The following is a 17,730-nucleotide window of genomic DNA, read 5'->3' on the forward strand; positions in this document are numbered from 1 at the left end:
GAGACACGACATGCTGACCCGCTCCTTTCCTGAATTCATCTGTATCTGTGACAAATCCCTACATTTATACAGCTCTCAGGGTATGCTGGGAGTTGTAGTCTCTGAGAGGACAACCCTGTAATAAATCACTGTGTGCAGAGTCTTCTGGTGGCTGCAATCTGTGGGTGACAACCATCAGCCCTGAAGGTCCAGCAATACATCTGTCTACACTGTACTACAACTCCCAGCATACTCTGAGGGCTGCAGACTGTCAGTACATGCTGGGAGTTGTAGTGCCTGCAGCTGTTGTAGTTGGGTCCTATACACTGGATGTTTTGTGGCATATAAGAATACATAGATCTGTGGGGGCTCAGTGTGTGGAAGTGACCCCAGAACATCACTAATAGGGGATAGAACAACAACATCTTCCCCTATCCCCTATTAGTGATGTTCTGGGGTCACGTCCCTGTACTGAGCCCCCACAGATCTATGTATTCTTATATGCCACCTAGGGCCCAACTACAACAGCTGCAGGCACTACAACTCCCAGCATGTACTGACAGTCTGCAGCCCTCAGGGTATGCTGGGAGTTGTAGTGCCTGTAGCTCTTGTAGTTGAGTCCTAGTTTAAAAGTTTGGGTTAGTGTACTGTAGTGTCCGCGGGGCTGTGTCAGTACACTACTGCAAACATTACACTGACCCATTTAGACCCCAATGGTACACAGGCTCTGCACACAATAGAAGTGATTACAGTGCAGTTACTAATGACTCACAGGTGACGTCTTCTCCGATTGCCGTCGCTCACTTTTTGCTTTCTTCTCTATCTGGCAGCCATCATGAAGACTTCTCCGACCACAACTAGTCTGCAGGCGGGCAGCTGGGGGTGACTGGGGAAGGGAGGCAGCTCGGGGTAACTGGGGCAGGAGGGCAGCTGGGGGTGACTGGGGCAGGAGGGCAGCTGGGGTGACTGGGGAAGGGAGGCAGCTGGGGGTGACTGGGGCAGGAGGGCAGCTGGGGGTGACTGGGGAAGGGAGGCAGCTGGGGTGACTGGGGAAGGGAGGCAGCTGGGGGTGACTGGGGCAGGAGGGCAGCTGGGGGTGACTGGGGAAGGGAGGCAGCTGGGGTGACTGGGGAAGGGAGGCAGCTGGGGGGGGGACTGGGGGCAGGAGGGCAGCTGGTGGTGACTGGGGAAGGGAGGCAGCTGGGGTGACTGGGGAAGGGAGGCAGCTGGGGGGGGGACTGGGGGCAGGAGGGCAGCTGGTGGTGACTGGGGAAGGGAGGCAGCTGGGGTGACTGGGGAAGGGAGGCAGCTGGGGGGACTGGGGCAGGAGGGCAGCTGGGGGGGGATTGGGGCAGGAGGGCAGCTGGGGGTGACTGGGGAAGGGAGGCAGCTGGGGGAGACAGGGGGGAAAAGCTGGGGTGACGGGGGGGAGCAGCTGGGGTGACGGAAAGGGGGAGCAGCTGGGGGTGGCAGGGGCAGGGCGAGAATCTGGGGCGCTAGGGGGAGCATCTGGGGGGGCAGGGGGAGCCGCTGGGGTGGCAGGGAGAGGATGGGGGCAGCTGGGGAGAAGCTGGGGTGGAAGGGGGAGAAGATGGGGGGCAGGGGGAGAAGCTGGGGGGGGGCAAGGGGAGAAGAGGGAGCAGCTGGGGGCAGGGGAGCAGCTGGGGGCACAGGCAGGGGGAGCAGATGGGGGGCACAGGCAGGGGGAGCAGATGGTGGGCACAGGCAGGGGGAGCAGATGGGGCAGGGGGAGCAGATGGGGGCACAGGCAGGGGGAGCAGATGGGGCAGGGGGAGCAGATGGGGGCACAGGCAGGGGGAGCAGATGGGGCAGGGGGAGCAGATGGGGGCACAGGCAGGGGGAGCAGATGGGGGCACAGGCAGGGGGAGAAGCTGGGGGGGGGGAGAGGGAACAGCCGGGGGCAGAGGCAGACTAGGCAGGTCCCCCCAAAGCAGCTTCAGGACCGGGGTGAGCTCCTTCCGGCACACGCTGCTTCTATCTCAGGCCGGCAGCTCACCCCTGCAACCCCGCGGTTCCCGAACTTCTTCCTGCTGCAGCGCACATGACGTCATCGCGCCGAGCAGGAATAAGTTCGGGCACCACGGGGCTGCACAACGTCGTTGTCGCACCTGGTAACACCAGGGGGTCCCCACAGTCCCCTAGTAGGTTGCGTCCCCATCAATCTGTGTGACAGAAATACAGAGACTGTTACTGGCTGAAGAACCACTACTCCCAGTCATACCACAGCCGTGCTCCCTGTCTCTGCGCTGCCACTGGTCAGCTACTCCCCACACAGAAGTGCAGGATCTCCTCCTCCTCCTCAGAGACGTTAGACTCACCGGTACACTCTAACATTCCGAGGCAGAAGAGTCACAGATCATCAGAACAGCGGCTACACAGATCTCTCTGGTGATTTGCTACAATGTGTCAGTGTCCAGGATGTTGGTGACAGATCATTGTCTAGACTGTGTGCTCAGCTGGGAGAAGGCTCTCCGCCTCCGCAACTTTGCTCTATCCGGATCAGTTCCTGGCTCTGTTGTGGATGCTGTCCTGCTCTGTAACTCTCCTTGTCCTCGGCGAGGGTTGAGGTGATCTCTGGCTTCTCCTCTGTAAGAGGAGTTTAACACTGCAGAGTGCTTTGGAGTGTAACTAGTGAAGAAGTTGGTAGCAGTGTAGTGTCTTGCGTCCTTCCCATGCGGGGTACTGACTAAGACTAACTTGGGGTACGGGACCTGGCAGAGGGCCCGGACCCAGATAGGATCACTGTGGAGAGCTATCTGGCTCATGTCCTTCCACCCATGTGACTAACTTCCTCTCCAGCGTGTATGGTGCGCTATGAGTGGGTAAGAGAGCAACAGAAGAAGAAAGGAGGGAGACAATAGGAAAATAACCCTCCTCAGAAAGAAAAACCCAAAAGGTTTCTGGTCCCATTCTGTAAACTTAGCCAAAACTTTTATAAAGTTGGGAACAAATATATCCTGGACTGTGTAGTTCATCCCTACCCTCTACCACAATATGGTGCCTATATGGAGGTACTTTGGTGGTCTTTGGTTTAGAAAAATGGTCATCAATATAGAGAAAAAGGGAAAAACCCATGACTGCAGAATCAGAATGCACATGGAGGAAGACACATGTAACCATGGAGACACAGACGCTCCAGACACATGTAACCATGGAGACACAGAAGCTCTAGACACATGTAACCATGGAGACAAATATAACTAGAGAGACAAATGTAACCATGGCGACACATGTAACCATGGAGAAACATAACTCTAGACACATGGAACCATGGAGACATAAAAATGGAAACACATAACAAATGTAACAACGGAGACACATAACTCTAGATACATGTAACCATGAAGACACATATCACCAAGGAGGCACATAATCCTAGACACGTGTAACTATGGAGAAACATATAACCATAGAGACACGTAACTATGGAGACACATATAACCATAGAGACACATGTAACCATGGAGACACCCAGCTCTAGACACAAAAAAAAACAGGACAATGTAAGAATATTTGCAAATTTACTTCTTTTGCACATGCTTTAAATGGGAATATAACAATTTCAGATAAAATAGGGGGGGGGGGGGGGGGGGGGGGGGTATGAGGAGCTCTCCGGAGAGGAGAGACCATCTTTACCGTCCATTGGATGTGTGGCCTTCTGCGATATGTAGAGTAATTCCTACCCCATCAGAGGGGTCACTGTGGTATACACATGGATGGGGGTGAGGGGGTCACTGTGGTATACAGATGGATGGGGGTGAGGGGGTCACTGTGGTATACACATGGATGGGGGTGAGGGGGTCACTGTGGTATACAGATGGATGGGGGTGAGGGGGTCACTGTGGTATACATATGGATGGGGGTGAGGGGGTCACTGTGGTATACAGATGGATGGGGGTGAGGGGGTCACTGTGGTATACATATGGATGGGAGTGAGGGGGTCACTGTGGTATACAGATGGATGGGGGTGAGGGGGTCACTGTGGTATACATATGGATGGGGGTGAGGGGGTCACTGTAGTATACAGATGGATGGGGGTGAGGGGGTCACTGTGGTATACACATGGATGGGGGAATGGGGGTGAGGGGGTCACTGTGGTATACAGATGGATGGGGGTGAGGGGGTCACTGTGGTATACACATGGATGGGGGAATGGGGGTGAGGGGGTCACTGTGGTATACAGATGGATGGGGGTGAGGGGGTCACTGTAGTATACAGATGGATGGGGGTGAGGGGGTCACTGTAGTATACAGATGGATGGGGGTGAGGGGGTCACTGTGGTATACACATGGATGGGGGAATGGGGGTGAGGGGGTCACTGTGGTATACAGATGGATGGGGGTGAGGGGGTCACTGTGGTATACACATAGATGGGGGTGAGGGGGTCACTGTGGTATACACATGGATGGGGGAATGGGGGTGAGGGGGTCACTGTGGTATACAGATGGATGGGGGTGAGGGGGTCACTGTGGTATACACATAGATGGGGGTGAGGGGGTCACTGTGGTATACATATGGATGGGGGTGAGGGGGTCACTGTAGTATACAGATGGATGGGGGTGAGGGGGTCACTGTGGTATACAGATGGATGGGGGTGAGGGGGTCACTGTGGTATACACATGGATGGGGGTGAGGGGGTCACTGTGGTATACACATGGATGGGGGTGAGGGGGTCACTGTAGTATACAGATGGATGGGGGTGAGGGGGTCACTGTGGTATACACATGGATGGGGGTGAGGGGGTCACTGTGGTATACAGATGGATGGGGGTGAGGGGGTCACTGTGGTATACACATGGATGGGGGTGAGGGGGTCACTGTGGTATACAGATGGATGGGGGTGAGGGGGTCACTGTGGTATACACATGGATGGGGGTGAGGGGGTCACTGTGGTATACACATGGATGGGGGTGAGGGGGTCACTGTGGTATACAGATGGATGGGGGTGGAAAGGTCACTTTGGCTTCAGAAGCGAATTGCCAAATTTTTCCACTTTAGCCTGGAGCACGACTCCGACCACATCGATTACCGCAGGAAATACAGCTTGGGCCACCTTCTTGCACGTGTCTACAATGGGGGTGTACCATGCAGGCCCTTGTATGTTCTCCTTGTCCCGGAGGTCTTGGATCTGCGCTCGGTACATGTCGGCTTGTTTCTGACATCCCTGTTTCTCATAGAAATCCTGTTCCTGAACCAACAAGAAGAATGGTGAATCTTCAGTAAGACATCACTACTAGGGATATACATAATACTGGGAATATAAATCAAACAAGATGTGAACATGGTCTTATCGGCACATGATGTGATCATGGAGTGAAGCAAAGCTTTCTGTGGTCACAATCTTATAGAAATGTGGCATGTACTAGGCCTTACCGAAATGTGGTGCGAACAGAGTCTTATAGAAACATGCCGTGACCAAAGTCTTAAGGTCCTTACTCACTTTGTCGCAGGGCCGTCTTAACAGACAGTATTATGGGCCCCTGGGCAGAGGTGCGAATCTGCCCCCCCCAACCGCCTCCATCAAATCCCCCACATCTTTGCATATAGTGCCCCCCATAGTAGCCAATCCCCCCATAGTAGCCAATCCCCCCATATAGTGCCCCCCATAGTAGCCAATCCCCCCATATAGTGCCCCCCATAGTAGCCAGTGCCCACATAGTAGCCAGTGCCCCCCATAGTAGCCAGTGCCCCCCATAGTAGCCAGTGCCCCCATAGTAGCCAGTGCCCCCCACAGTAGCCAGTGCCCCCATAGTAGCCAGTGCCCCCCACAGTAGCCAGTGCCCCCATAGTAGCCAGTGCCCCCATAGTAGCCAGTGCCCCCCATAGTAGTCAGTGCCCCTCATAGTAGCCAGTGCCCCCATAGTAGCCAGTGCCCCCCCCTAGTAGCCAGTGCCCCCCATAGTAGCCAGTGCCCCCATAGTAGCCAGTGCCCCCCAAAACAACAAACCAGTTACTCACCTGTCCGCCGGCCCCAGCAGCTCCTCTCCCGACAGCGCGCACTCCTGACATCCTCCGGTACAGGCAGCGGGGTGCAGAGAGACTGCCTGTGCCGGAAGTGTCCGGCTGCACGACACATCCAGGACACAGGCAGCGTCTGTACCCCGCTGCCTGTGCCGGAGGATGACGGGAGCGCGCTGCCGGGAGAGGAGCTGCTGGGGCCGGCGGACAGGTGAGTTCCGGGACCCCCGGCCCCTTCTATCGCCGCTTAGCTGAGTCGATCAGAAGCCCGGGAAAGTGCTGCTCATTGCACTTTCCTGGGCTTCTGATCGGCTGTCAGCTGAGAAGCGATAGAAGGGGCGGGCGGAGGGGGTGGCTCAGGGCCGCTCACTATGCATATGCATAGTGAGCGGCAATACAGGGGGCGGGCAGGACGGCTTACTTGCGGTGCTCAGCATTGCTTGGGAGCCGTCTTTGCTTTATAGGTCGCACTTAGTTTTATAAGTGCGTCTTATAAAGCTAAAAATACAGATATGTCACAGGGGGCAGGGGCCCCCTAGGACGCAAGGGCCCCCGGGCAGCCGCCTACCCTGCCCAATGGATAAGACGGCCCTGCTTTGTCGAATGAACCTGCCGCAGGAGGTGGGTTTGGCCATAAGTATAAAGTATATGGGGGTCTCCCAACACTCAACCGACACAGGACAGTAGATTAAAATAGGGGTCTGGCGTAATGGATTTACACTGGATTGGTAGAAGAGGAGGCAGCTGAGGGGTCCTTTACAGGAAGACACACCTCATGGACTAAGAAATAAGTTGCGTTCTGGCCTTAAAGGGAACCATTCACCCCGTGGCCCCCGGCAGAAACTGACATACAGGGACATAAAGGTCAATATACTTACACCATCGCTCCCGGTCCCGTCCCGGATTCCGTTGTTGACACGGAGAAATCGCCGATTCTTCTTCTCCCGCCCATTATGGTAATGAGCTGAGATGAGTCCAACGTCCATAGGAATCGACGGACGAGTCCAACTTATTCATGAGGTCCTCTTCTCGTCGCCGCCCATCCACGCCTCCTGGAACTTGATTGATGTCTTCAGTCTTCAGTCTTCTGACGAATTCCCGCGCAGGCGCCGTTGTGATGGTCTCGTCACCTCTTCTGCGCCTGCGCGGTAAACAGGATATGTGTTCGAGCCAATCGGCGCACGTGCAGTAAACAGTGAAGTTGTGGAGCGGCTTCAATTGTGAACTGCGCATGCGCCGAAAACGACTGTCACGGCGCCTGCGCGGGATCCGGCGAGAAGAAAGAAGATGAGGAGGAAGAAGACCCGGCGTCAATCAAGTGTCGGAGGCGGGGAGAAGGCTGGACTTCGGACCCGGCGGTGCTCATTACCATAATGGGCGCGAGAAGAAGAATCGTCGATTTCTCCGTGTCAACAACGGGATCCGGGACGGGACCGGGAGCGATGTGGTAAGTATATTGACCCTTATGTCACTGTATGTCAGTTTCTGCCGGGGGCCACGGGGTGAATGGTTCCCTTTAATGGAAAAAAAAAAAAAGGAGAAGTGATGCATTTTTGCCATCAGTTGTGGCAACAGTTGTCATCATAAGAAGGATGTCGGACCACCGAATATATGTAAACCAACCAAGAAGGTCACTGAGTTTAAAAAAATAAAAAGTTTTTGCTACCTAAAAAGTTTTGATTTGTTGGGGTCCAGGTTTTCAGACCCTGACTGATCGCACTGGGTTGACACCATAGGAGTTACATTATGAGTAGTGTGGAGAGGACTTGCCAAACTCTTCTAGTTGGGCAATGCTCTGTGAACTCAAACGTTCAGCATTTAACTTCAGTCGGATGCTGCCCTACGGAGTCCTGGAAAACATGGATCCAGCTATAGACCATAGGCTGTATCCTCATTCTCCTGGCAGCCCTAAGGCGGCACTTAACTCCTCCAGACGCCGGGAGTCAAATGCCAAGCGGTAAGGTTCGTAGAACAGTTCACCAAGTCTGCCCAACACTAATTATGAGGCCATCTCAGCCATGTGGCACAGAGCCGGGAGAGAATGAGCTTTATCAGTGAACCATGGATTGGGGAGGCTTCCCAGCCCAGGCCTTACCCTTTCCTTCTCTGCAATCACACGTTGTACTTCAGCCCTCATCAATCTTCTTTCTTCCGCAATTTTTTCGAACAACCCCTCCATGTTCCTCTCCACAGACATCTTATTGTCCTCAAGCTTCTGGTTCTTCAGACATTCTTCCATTTCTCGCACTTTTTGTTCCATCTCTTCAACTTTTTTCCTCGCCTTCTCCTCTGCGCACAGAAGAACGGAGAATATATATATTATCTGACTCTTAGGTCTATCCCATCATGGGATCCCAGTATGCCTACACATGCTTCTAGACAATATGTGCGCTGCACAGGATCTCTCATTTATGGAGGTTGTATGGAGGGGTAATAGACCCGTATACACCAGACTGGACATATCATGTAGGGCCCCAACTCAACGCCCAAACTCAACAATATAAGTGATTCCTCACCTTCTATCTCCTTCTCTTTCTCACTCAAAGCTTCATCGCTTTTCAGAATGGTGTTTCCGATGGATTCCTGGGACACCATGTATTCCTTCAGCACAGTTTCAGCCTACACCAATGAAGGTTTAGAAAATATGACAACTGTTGGATGAATAATGAACACCAAGCCCATGTATACCGCACCACAAGCTTAGTGTTACTGGAGTCACTAGATATAGCTGTCAAAGTATTGTGGTCATATCTATCACGTCCCGCACAAATGATGGAGAAGATCTGATTGTCATTGTAGGAAAACTTTACACACATGTTGGACACAACTTCTTCTACCAACCTGAAGGCCTTTCCCAGGTTCCAGGTGATATTTGTCTTCTATCTCTTTTAAGTCTTTCCTGAATTTGTCATGGCCGCCAGGGATGGTGTATGACCCCTTGGATAAAGCTCCCTCATAGTCCCCACAAAGCTTCTTAATCAGAGCTTCACACACTTCCCGAGACTTCCCCTCGTTCATGAGACAGAACTCCTTCTTCTTCTGTTCTATCAGTTCCTGTAGGAAGAAACACAAACTGTAGGTTTTAATTATTTGCTGATTTCTTCATCTTTAAAGGGGTCTTCTCATCACCTAAACTTTTGTTAGGTGATCGAGAATGTAAAAGGAAGAAACTTCGCAAATGTTTTGCATTAGCAAAATTGCTTTCTTTTGTATTTTGGCCCCTTTCTGTCCACGTAGTGTTGATAGCTTGTTGCCTAGGTTCCCGACCACCTCTCCCTGCTCTGAAAGTGGTGGCCAGGCAAAGATGTCACAAGGCAGCTGGGATCATCAGGAGTTGGTAAGTTTTGCCACTGCGCTTACACATGTCTCCGGGGATAATCCACAAGCCCCGGAGAGAAGTCTATGCTCAGCGGGTGATACGTTCAGAATCTGATTCAGATTCACTGCTGCCTCCTGTCCTGCTGCCCCATAACTCGCCCCACCCCCACACCAAACCAAGAAGTGAGAGGGGACGCAGCTGTACCAGACCGGATCTGGTGGAGATGAGAATCCCTTTTAGGGTAAGCTCCAGGCTCAATCTAGAAAGGATTTGGGACATTTCTCTATCATCTAGTTAGACATATCCTGTATTCTGTAAGTGGGTCCTATAGTAGATATGCTATGCAAAAACACTGCAGAGACACCATCACATGTCTCAACGTCAGTGTATCTAGGACATTGCCCCCTGGGGGCATTTCCTAGGGGGCAATGTCCTACATAAACTGATGTTGAGACGTGATGGTGTCTCTGCAGTGTTCTTTTGCATATTTGATTTCCCAGGGGGCAATTTCCTAGATACACTGATGTCAAGACACGCAATGATGTCTCTGCGTTGTTTTGGTTGATCTCACTGAGGTCAACCAGCGTCCTTTTGCATGCACTTACTAGTCATTGCTCCCACTAGCCAGAATCCTACTCCACACTGATGAGGGGCAAACACCCGAAACAGCTGTCTGTCTGTTGATGGATACCTTGCTTGGGTGGTTTCCTTGATTGGAGACATTCCTTGGCTTGGTTGTTCATTCCCGGAGGAAGGTCTGGCTAGTTCACTGACGTTGAGACATGTGATGGTGTCTCTGCAGTGTTCTTTTGCATATATGATTTCCCAGGGGGCAATGTTCTAGAATACACTGACGTCGAGACACGTGATGGTGTCTCTGTGGTGTTTTGGTTGATCTCACTGAGGTCAACGTCCTTTTGCATGCACTTACTAGTCATTGCTTCCACTAGCCAGAAACCTACTCCACACTGATGAGGGGCAAAAACCTCGAAAGAGCTGTCTGTGGATGGATACCTTGCTGAGGTGGTTTCCTCAATTGGAGACATGCCTTGGCATGGTTGTTCCTTCGCGGAGGAAGGTCTGTCTATCTCACTGACGTCGAGACACGTGATGGTGTCTCTGCAGTGTTTTTGCATACCTGATTACCCAGGGGGCAATGTCCTAGATACACTGACGTCGAGACATGTGATGGTGTTTTGGTTGACCTTTTTGAGGTCAACCAGCGTCTCCTATAGTAGATATGGCCATTGCCCAATTTATCCCTAAGGACACCACTGTTTTATGGTGAAACATGTATGGGGCACTTCCTGGGCTTTATTGATAGGCTTATAAATAACAGGAAATAAGCGTATTATGTGGAAACGTAAGTATAAAGTATAGTAGATCGGAGTCACAACACTTGAGAAACATTTCTGATGTCTTGTAGGTTTCCAATGCTCGGCACTTCCTGTTCTCTGTGGCAATGTCTGCTCAGCCAATCAATGACTACAGCAGTGACCCACCTCACACAGTGATTGGCTGAGCGGGCACTTCCTGTGTGTTGGGATTGAGAGCAGGATGTGGCAAACCCCAGGGACCAGCCCTTACAGGAATGGCAGTGACATGGGATCGGCAGCAGATGAGTACATGTGATTGTAGTTTTAGCTCCCTGACTGAGGACTTTCAGACCGGGTTCCCACATTTTGCGCCATTTTTGAGCCCTATTTTGTTCTGAACCAAAGTTATTATAACAGAAAACTTTGCACCTTTTTCTGTGTTTTTAATCCCATCCTCATATTAGTAAAATTACTGACCAAAATGAAAACCAAAATGAAGCTCAAAAACTGGTTCAAAAAGTGGGAGCATAGCCTTGAAGTAAAAAATAAAATAAAAATTTCTGAATAACCCCTTTAAAGCCTTGATGTTTCCTCCAAGCCTAAAAACTCGTCAGCTGGAGATGAAGTAGAATAGATGCTCGGAGACCTGACGTCCTGCAGAATGCCGCGGGGTGGATTCCGGAAGGGAGAAGTCTTTGCCCGGATGTCAGACTTACCATGTATTGCTGCTGGAATCTCTGCTCTTTGTCTTTTAATGATCTTTTTAGGAATATCTGGAGCGCTTCGTTCTCGTAGCGTCTGCTGAGCTCCAGGAACGGCTCCAGAGTTTCGGTGGGGAAGACAACGTTCTCCTTCATCTTGTTCTCGTAATGTTGTGCAGCCTCCTGGACAGCCGCTGCGTTTTCCATGTCAGACAGTGTCTGGGCCACGTCCTCCATGCAGGCAAATTTGGAGGTCATTATAGATTCGGTGTACATTGCTGCCAATTTACCCAGTTCTGAATAAAAAAAAAACAAAATGTACAAGAATTAATGAAAGTAATCGGATGACTTAAAGGGGTACTATTTTTTTTTTCTTTTAACGCAACCGGTGTCAGAAAGTTGTATAGATATGTATTTTACTTCTATTTGAAAATCTCCAGTCTTCCGGTACTTATCAGCTGCTGTATGTCCTGCAGGAAGTGGTGTATTCTTTCCAGTTTGACACAGTGCTCTCTGCTGCCACCTCTGTCCATGTCAGGAACTGTTCAGAGCAAGAGAGGTTTTCTATGGGGATTTGCTGCTGCTCTGGACAGTTCCTGACATGGACAGAGGTGGCAGCAGAGAGCACTGTGTCAGACTGGAGAGAATAAACCACTTCCTGCAGGACATACAGAAGCTGATAAGTACTAAATTTAAATAACTTTCTGGCATCAATTGACCTGAAAGAATCTGCTGGAGTTCCCATTTAATGGAGGTAGGGTAACATCTTCTCTATTGTAACATTCTCTAAATATAGAAATGACAAGTAAAACACAATCGGGCAGGATAAAAAGCAAAGGCTACAGGACGGAGTGGGGGGGGGGGGGGGGTCATGGTATGGGTGGCACCAACCTGTAGATTGCCCCTATTTGCCGATCAGTAGGGAGTCCCACCCTAGTAAATTTGTCCATAAAGGGCCAGTGACACAGAATTTTCTTTATTTCCATGTTTTCACAGATCTAATTGTCACGTTGAGAGCTTAATATAATATAAAAAATGTTGGCTGGCCGTGGGCCCCCCAAGAGCTCAGGGCCCGAAACTGACTTATAATAATCCTCTACTACTACTGTTTATGTGTTCCCTATGGGGAGTGGTGAGCTACTGTCAGGCCGCTCTGGTGCCAGCTTATCTCTCCAAGAACAAAGGGTTTGAATTGAAAATCTATCAGTCCCAACTCCTGTCTCCACCTCCTTCATCTGTCGGTGGAGAATCGGGATGACTGAACCAGCCTATAGTACTTCACTCTTAGGTGGTCACAATATTTTAAAGGGGTATTTTGGCCCTAGTGTAAAAATTCATACGGTACTAAAGCAGGGTGGGTGGTAATAGAAAACAAAATCCATTTACTGAGCCTCAGTCCCCCGCTGCTCCCCGGCTCCGCCAATCACTGGCCTAGATGGGACATCGCTCCAGCCAGATGGAGGTGAGTGGATGCTGTAGGGGAGAAGTGGAGGGGAACCGGGGGTTAAGTGACTATTCCCACCATCACCACCACCAAGCAAGACATTAATTGTCATCTCTAGAGCCAGAATACCCCTTTAATCTCCACCTTTGTTTGTGGACATAGCCCCTATAGCCCTGAACCAACTCACGGTTTCCTGTAACGGTGACCATGCCAATCACTCTTTTGGCTTCAGCTTCCCGGAAGACATAGTCGCAGAACCTCTTTGTCTGCTCCAAAAATTCAGGTTTTAATTCCCTCTCGGAGATATTGTCCATGTTCTGGAGATCTTCTTTTTTGGCAGATGGTTGATCAAACACAAAGCACTTGCGGCTCCTGAAGTACATGTGGAGACGTTCCCTCGGTCTATTATAATCCGCATCCCTGGTTGTTTTTTCCGCTGATATAAAAAAAATAAGAACGATAAGTGACGTGAATGAGTCTCACCATGACCTTCATACTGGTGGACCTCTGTCTCATGGAGACCTCCAGACGTCTCATTATTACTTACGCTTCCTCAGCTTTAGAGCGTTCTCCAGGTAGTCGTCTTCCGTAACTTGCCTCCCGTCAACATTAAGCCTCAGATGGAAATCTCTCACGGCCCAGATGAAAATGGGAAAATGCATGGAGAATTCCGCCTCCTCGTCCTCGTTGTCGTGAGATTTCACTTTGATGAGATCTGCAATATCTCCCACAAATCTGTTCACAGTTTTTCAGGAAATTCAGGCAAATGTTCTATAACGTTCATCTGGTCTATCACCCATTACTCATGACTATTGACTATCTGAAGGAACTTCTGGACTATGCTTCTTGGACTCCAGCAATTTAAAGGAGAAGTCCGGACATCTTAAAATTTTGGCAGCCGGCAGGCTCAGGGGGGTATTTTATCAGGAGTAGGAACTTACCTCTCCCCGTGCCTGCGGTGAACGGCGGGACCAGCCTCGGGACCCCCACCAGAAAGCCTTTCCCTTCGAGTTGCGATGACGTCCTGGCTGATAGACTGGCTGCTCAGCCAATCAGTGACTGGAGCAGTGTCCCGCCCCAGTCACTGACCGACTGAGGGGCCAGTCCATCAGCTGGTTCGTATCGTGTCAGCGCAAGAGATCCTGGAGCCCTATGTGACTCCCGAGAATGGTCCCACCGCTCACCGCAGGAACGGCGAAAGGTTAGTTCAAACTCCTGATCAAATTCCCCCCTGCCCGCTGCCAGATTTTAAAAATGGCCGGACTTCTCCTTTAACTAAAAATTCACCAATAATGTTGAGTGGACTTTCCAATCTGTTTGTTCGGGTTTGATAACGCTCTTCTAACCCGAATACTTGGCATTTGGCTCCCGGTGGCTGCAGAAGTTGGCTGCCAGGAAAACGTTGATACAGTCTAAGACCTATCGCCTATGGCTGTATACATGTCTTCCAGGACTCCCTAGTGCAGAATCCAACCTCCAGTCACCAGGAGTCAAACGCTGAGTATTCAGACTTGTTGAACATTGCCGAACCCGAACAGTGCGGCAAGTCCACTCAACACCATTGGCAGATTGAATCAATAGTATATGATCAGCCAACTAGGATATAACTAAACAGTCTGTCCCTAAGGGGCTTGATCCTAAGGAGGGGGTTGCTGATGTGAAATAACCATAAGCCGGACCAGGGCTATGTCCATAGCTACGGAGGGTGTTTTGGGCAACATTGTTAAATATAGTGGATTTGAAGGATACTTCAACTTGTCTATAGCATCTTGGTCGATGGTGCCCTTACTGTTATACACCAGGGCGCTACTCAGGAGGACGGCGAGGCAGAAGATCCAGATATCGTTTTTTTTGTCTCCCTGTAAAAGAAAGCGTGTTCTCAATGAGTCCCGTCTTAACTGATGATTTGCGTTACTTACAACCGGCTCGAGGGTTGTAATGACCGCTCTTTCTTGGAGCTTTCATACCAGCAATAGAAAACCAAGAAGACATTTTAGTAGCCAGATTATTTTACAGCGCCTGACATCTTTCTAAATTTTCCCTTTAAGAAGTTTGAGAAGATTTCAGATAAACCTTGACACCAGATGGATGAAGAAAGAGGAGAACGAAGAGATCAGTCAAGATCTGTACAGTCAAGATCAGTCAGTCTCTGAATCCCTTAGAAGGTCCTCAGTCCTATCATTTTGGTGAAATCTTCTCCTCTACAGGGAGGCCTCATATATACACAGGTATATACCGTACCTTCTCCACATCACCCAGACCTTCAGTGTCCAGCAGAACCAGCGTGTGATTAGTCTTAGTGGGATGGGGAACGCACCACATCCAGATGCCTTTGGTCTCGGCTTGGACATTGTAGCCCAAGTTAAAACCTGTCGGAGTCAAATATAGTAAATTGTTATTGGCCGTGATGGTGTGAGCCTATATATGATGAGAGTAGGATGGATCAGTTAGTGTTGTACCTTTCTTGGCTCCGGCTAACTTGTTCATCAGGTAGGACTTTCCTGTGCGATACAAGCCGACTATTGACACCACCACCACCGGCTGCCCGATTCTGGAAAGGATGCTTACGGCTTTGGCATTCACCACCAGCTTTCCTTCCTTGGTGTTCTCGATCAGACACACTGGTCTGTCCATCATAGCTTCAGGTATGGAGGAATCAATCAGGGACAATATTATACTAGGCGTATGGTCATACAATATCACAGTCATAGCAGAAACATCTGGAAGAATATTTTTTGTGCGGCACAAAGACTTTAATGTCACACAGTGGCATCACCTTTCCCGGTGCCCTCGATGAGCAGCGTGACCCCTGCCGGAAGGCATCCCCCCCGAGTTGTGATGATAGGGAGGGGAAAAATGCCCATGCCAGCTGATGGACAGCCTGGTCAGCCAATCAGTGACTGGAGCAGTGTCCCGCCCCATCGGCCAGTCCATCAGCCCAGTTTTGACATTGACTCTGCTGGAGATCCCAGAGCCCGGTGGAGGGTCCCGGAGCAGCGATCCAGCGCTGGAGGGGCACAGGGAGAGGTGAGTCGGTGTAGTTTATTATGTCCCCCCCCCAGACGGACTTCTCCTTTAACCCCCAGCTTACAATACATTTTCCCATCCACCCCAACTATGTCCTTCTTCTAAACAGATTCCACAAAAAGAACGGACACTTAGGTTAACGTTGGAGTAAATGGCCATAACAGCCTCTAAATACAGAATAAATAACATAAACCAGATCCAGATCCACAAAACAAGGGAGGCCTGGCAGGCGCCATCTAGCAGCACCAGGGCCGGAACTTCTCCCCAAGCCGAATTGTGCTGAGTCTATGGAGAATGTCTACAGGTGCGCCCCAACAGCTGCAAAACTACAACTCCCAGCATGCCCGGTTGGCTGGCACCATGTGGAGAGCGCTGCTCTGGAGGCACTTATTAAAGGGCTACTTCAGCCAAAATCTTTCAAATCAACTGGTGTCAGAAAGTAATAAAGATTTGTAAGGGTCCATATGCATGGAAAGATTATCTGACAGATTTGAAGCCAAAGCCAGGAACAGACTATAAACAGAGATCAAGAAAGCCTGAGATTTTTCCTCTTCAAATTCATTCCTGGTTTTGGCTTAAAATCTTTGGCAGATAATCTTTCTGTGTAAATGGACCCTAATTCTCTTCTATGTAAAAATCTCCAGTCTTCCAGTACTTATCAGCTGCTGTATGTCCTGCAGGAAGTGGTGTATTCTCGCCAGTCTGACACAGTGCTCTCTGCTGCCACCTCTGTCCATGTCAGGAACTGTCCAGAGCAGGAGAGGTTTTCTATGGGGATTTGCTGCTGCTCTGGACAGTTCCTGACATGGACAGAGGTGGCAGCAGAGAGCACTGTGTCAGACTGGAGAGAATACACCACTTCCTGCAGGACATACAGCAGCTGATAAGTACTGGAAGAATGGAGATTTTTAAATAGAAGTAAATTACAAATCTATATAACTTTCTGACACCAGTTGATTTGAAAGAAAAAAGATTTCTGCCGGAGTTCCCCTTTAACAAGACAAAATGAAGCCCTGACCGCTATGAGGATAAAGCCGACATTCACTTAATTCTGCTCAATCTGATGTCACCGATAAAAGGAGTCGAAACAAATCTTCATTACACGATGTTTACGTGAAGGGTTAATAATGTCTAAAGAGAAAGTGAAAGGAGCGGGATGAAAGTTCAGCAGCAATGGCGGCCACACCTATGTGTATACAGGGCTCCGCGCCGCCCCCTGCTGCCCTCTCTCTGTTACATCACCCCTCCCCCCCATTCACCGCTATCTACACCCTACAGATCAACCCTATAGAAAACAGTAACAGTAAATAAAAAACAAAAAGATCAAGTGCCATATAACATTTTGGGGAAAAAGATTTGAAAAATCTTTTCAAACCGTCTGCTAAGAACTCCATTTTTTTTTTCCAAAAAGATTTTTCAAATTTTTTTTTCTAAAAAAACTAAAATGTTGTATGGCTTTTGCTCTTTGCTGCAGCTCAGTGTGGCCGCAGATGTAGCAGAGCTGAGGGTGTCATGCGTCTCTCTCTGTAGTGATGCACAGGACAAACTCAGCTCTGCTACATCTAACACAGAGTGAGCAAGGAGAGAGAGAGAGAGACAGAGAGAGAGAGAGAGAGAGAGAGAGAGAGAGACAGAGAGAGAGAGAGAGAGAGAGAGAGAGAGAGAGAGAGACAGAGAGAGAGAGAGAGAGAGAGACAGAGAGAGAGAGACAGAGAGAGAGAGACAGAGAGAGAGAGAGAGAGAGAGAGAGAGACAGAGAGAGAGAGAGAGAGAGAGAGACACAGAGAGAGAGACAGACAGAGAGAGAGAGACAGAGAGACAGAGAGAGAGAGAGAGAGACAGAGAGAGAGAGAGAGAGAGAGAGAGACAGAGAGAGAGATTACCGGAGACTCCTGGAGGGGTGACCCCGCGATGTCCGAAGGAGAAAAGACCGACAGATCCCCGACCGTTATACACACTGTGCGCA

At 50.1% G+C, this 17,730-nt stretch overlaps 1 protein-coding gene across 1 annotated transcript; it reads right to left on the reverse strand.

Annotated features, from left to right (window-relative positions):
- Positions 1 to 3,508: 3,508 nt before the first annotated feature.
- LOC138801626 (guanylate-binding protein 1-like) lies at positions 3,509 to 17,730 on the reverse strand. The gene is made up of 11 exons (XM_069984644.1): positions 17,648 to 17,730; positions 15,197 to 15,376; positions 14,979 to 15,106; positions 14,487 to 14,596; positions 13,285 to 13,472; positions 12,925 to 13,173; positions 11,309 to 11,589; positions 8,799 to 9,011; positions 8,474 to 8,576; positions 8,053 to 8,246; positions 3,509 to 5,187 (listed from the first exon to the last, which is right to left on the reverse strand). Exons 2-11 carry the CDS (start codon positions 15,372 to 15,374, stop codon positions 4,954 to 4,956), a joined length of 1,878 nt encoding a protein of 625 aa, XP_069840745.1. The 5' UTR covers positions 15,375 to 15,376; positions 17,648 to 17,730; the 3' UTR covers positions 3,509 to 4,953.

This window comes from Dendropsophus ebraccatus, chromosome 9 (genome assembly GCF_027789765.1).
Source record: "Dendropsophus ebraccatus isolate aDenEbr1 chromosome 9, aDenEbr1.pat, whole genome shotgun sequence".
Lineage (NCBI taxonomy): Eukaryota > Metazoa > Chordata > Amphibia > Anura > Hylidae > Dendropsophus > Dendropsophus ebraccatus.

What these genes read in the sequence shown, in the direction of transcription:
- LOC138801626 (XM_069984644.1), bottom strand. Translation starts at nt 15,374, where the DNA reads ATGATGGACAGACCAGTGTGTCTGATCGAGAACACCAAGGAAGGAAAG. An exon ending in CGCTCTAAAGCTGAGGAAGC is followed by an intron (nt 13,174 to 13,284) that starts GTAAGTAATAAT and finishes TTTTTATATCAG; the next exon opens with CGGAAAAAACAACCAGGGAT. An exon ending in GGTCACCGTTACAGGAAACC is followed by an intron (nt 11,590 to 12,924) that starts GTGAGTTGGTTC and finishes TTTTTTATTCAG; the next exon opens with AACTGGGTAAATTGGCAGCA.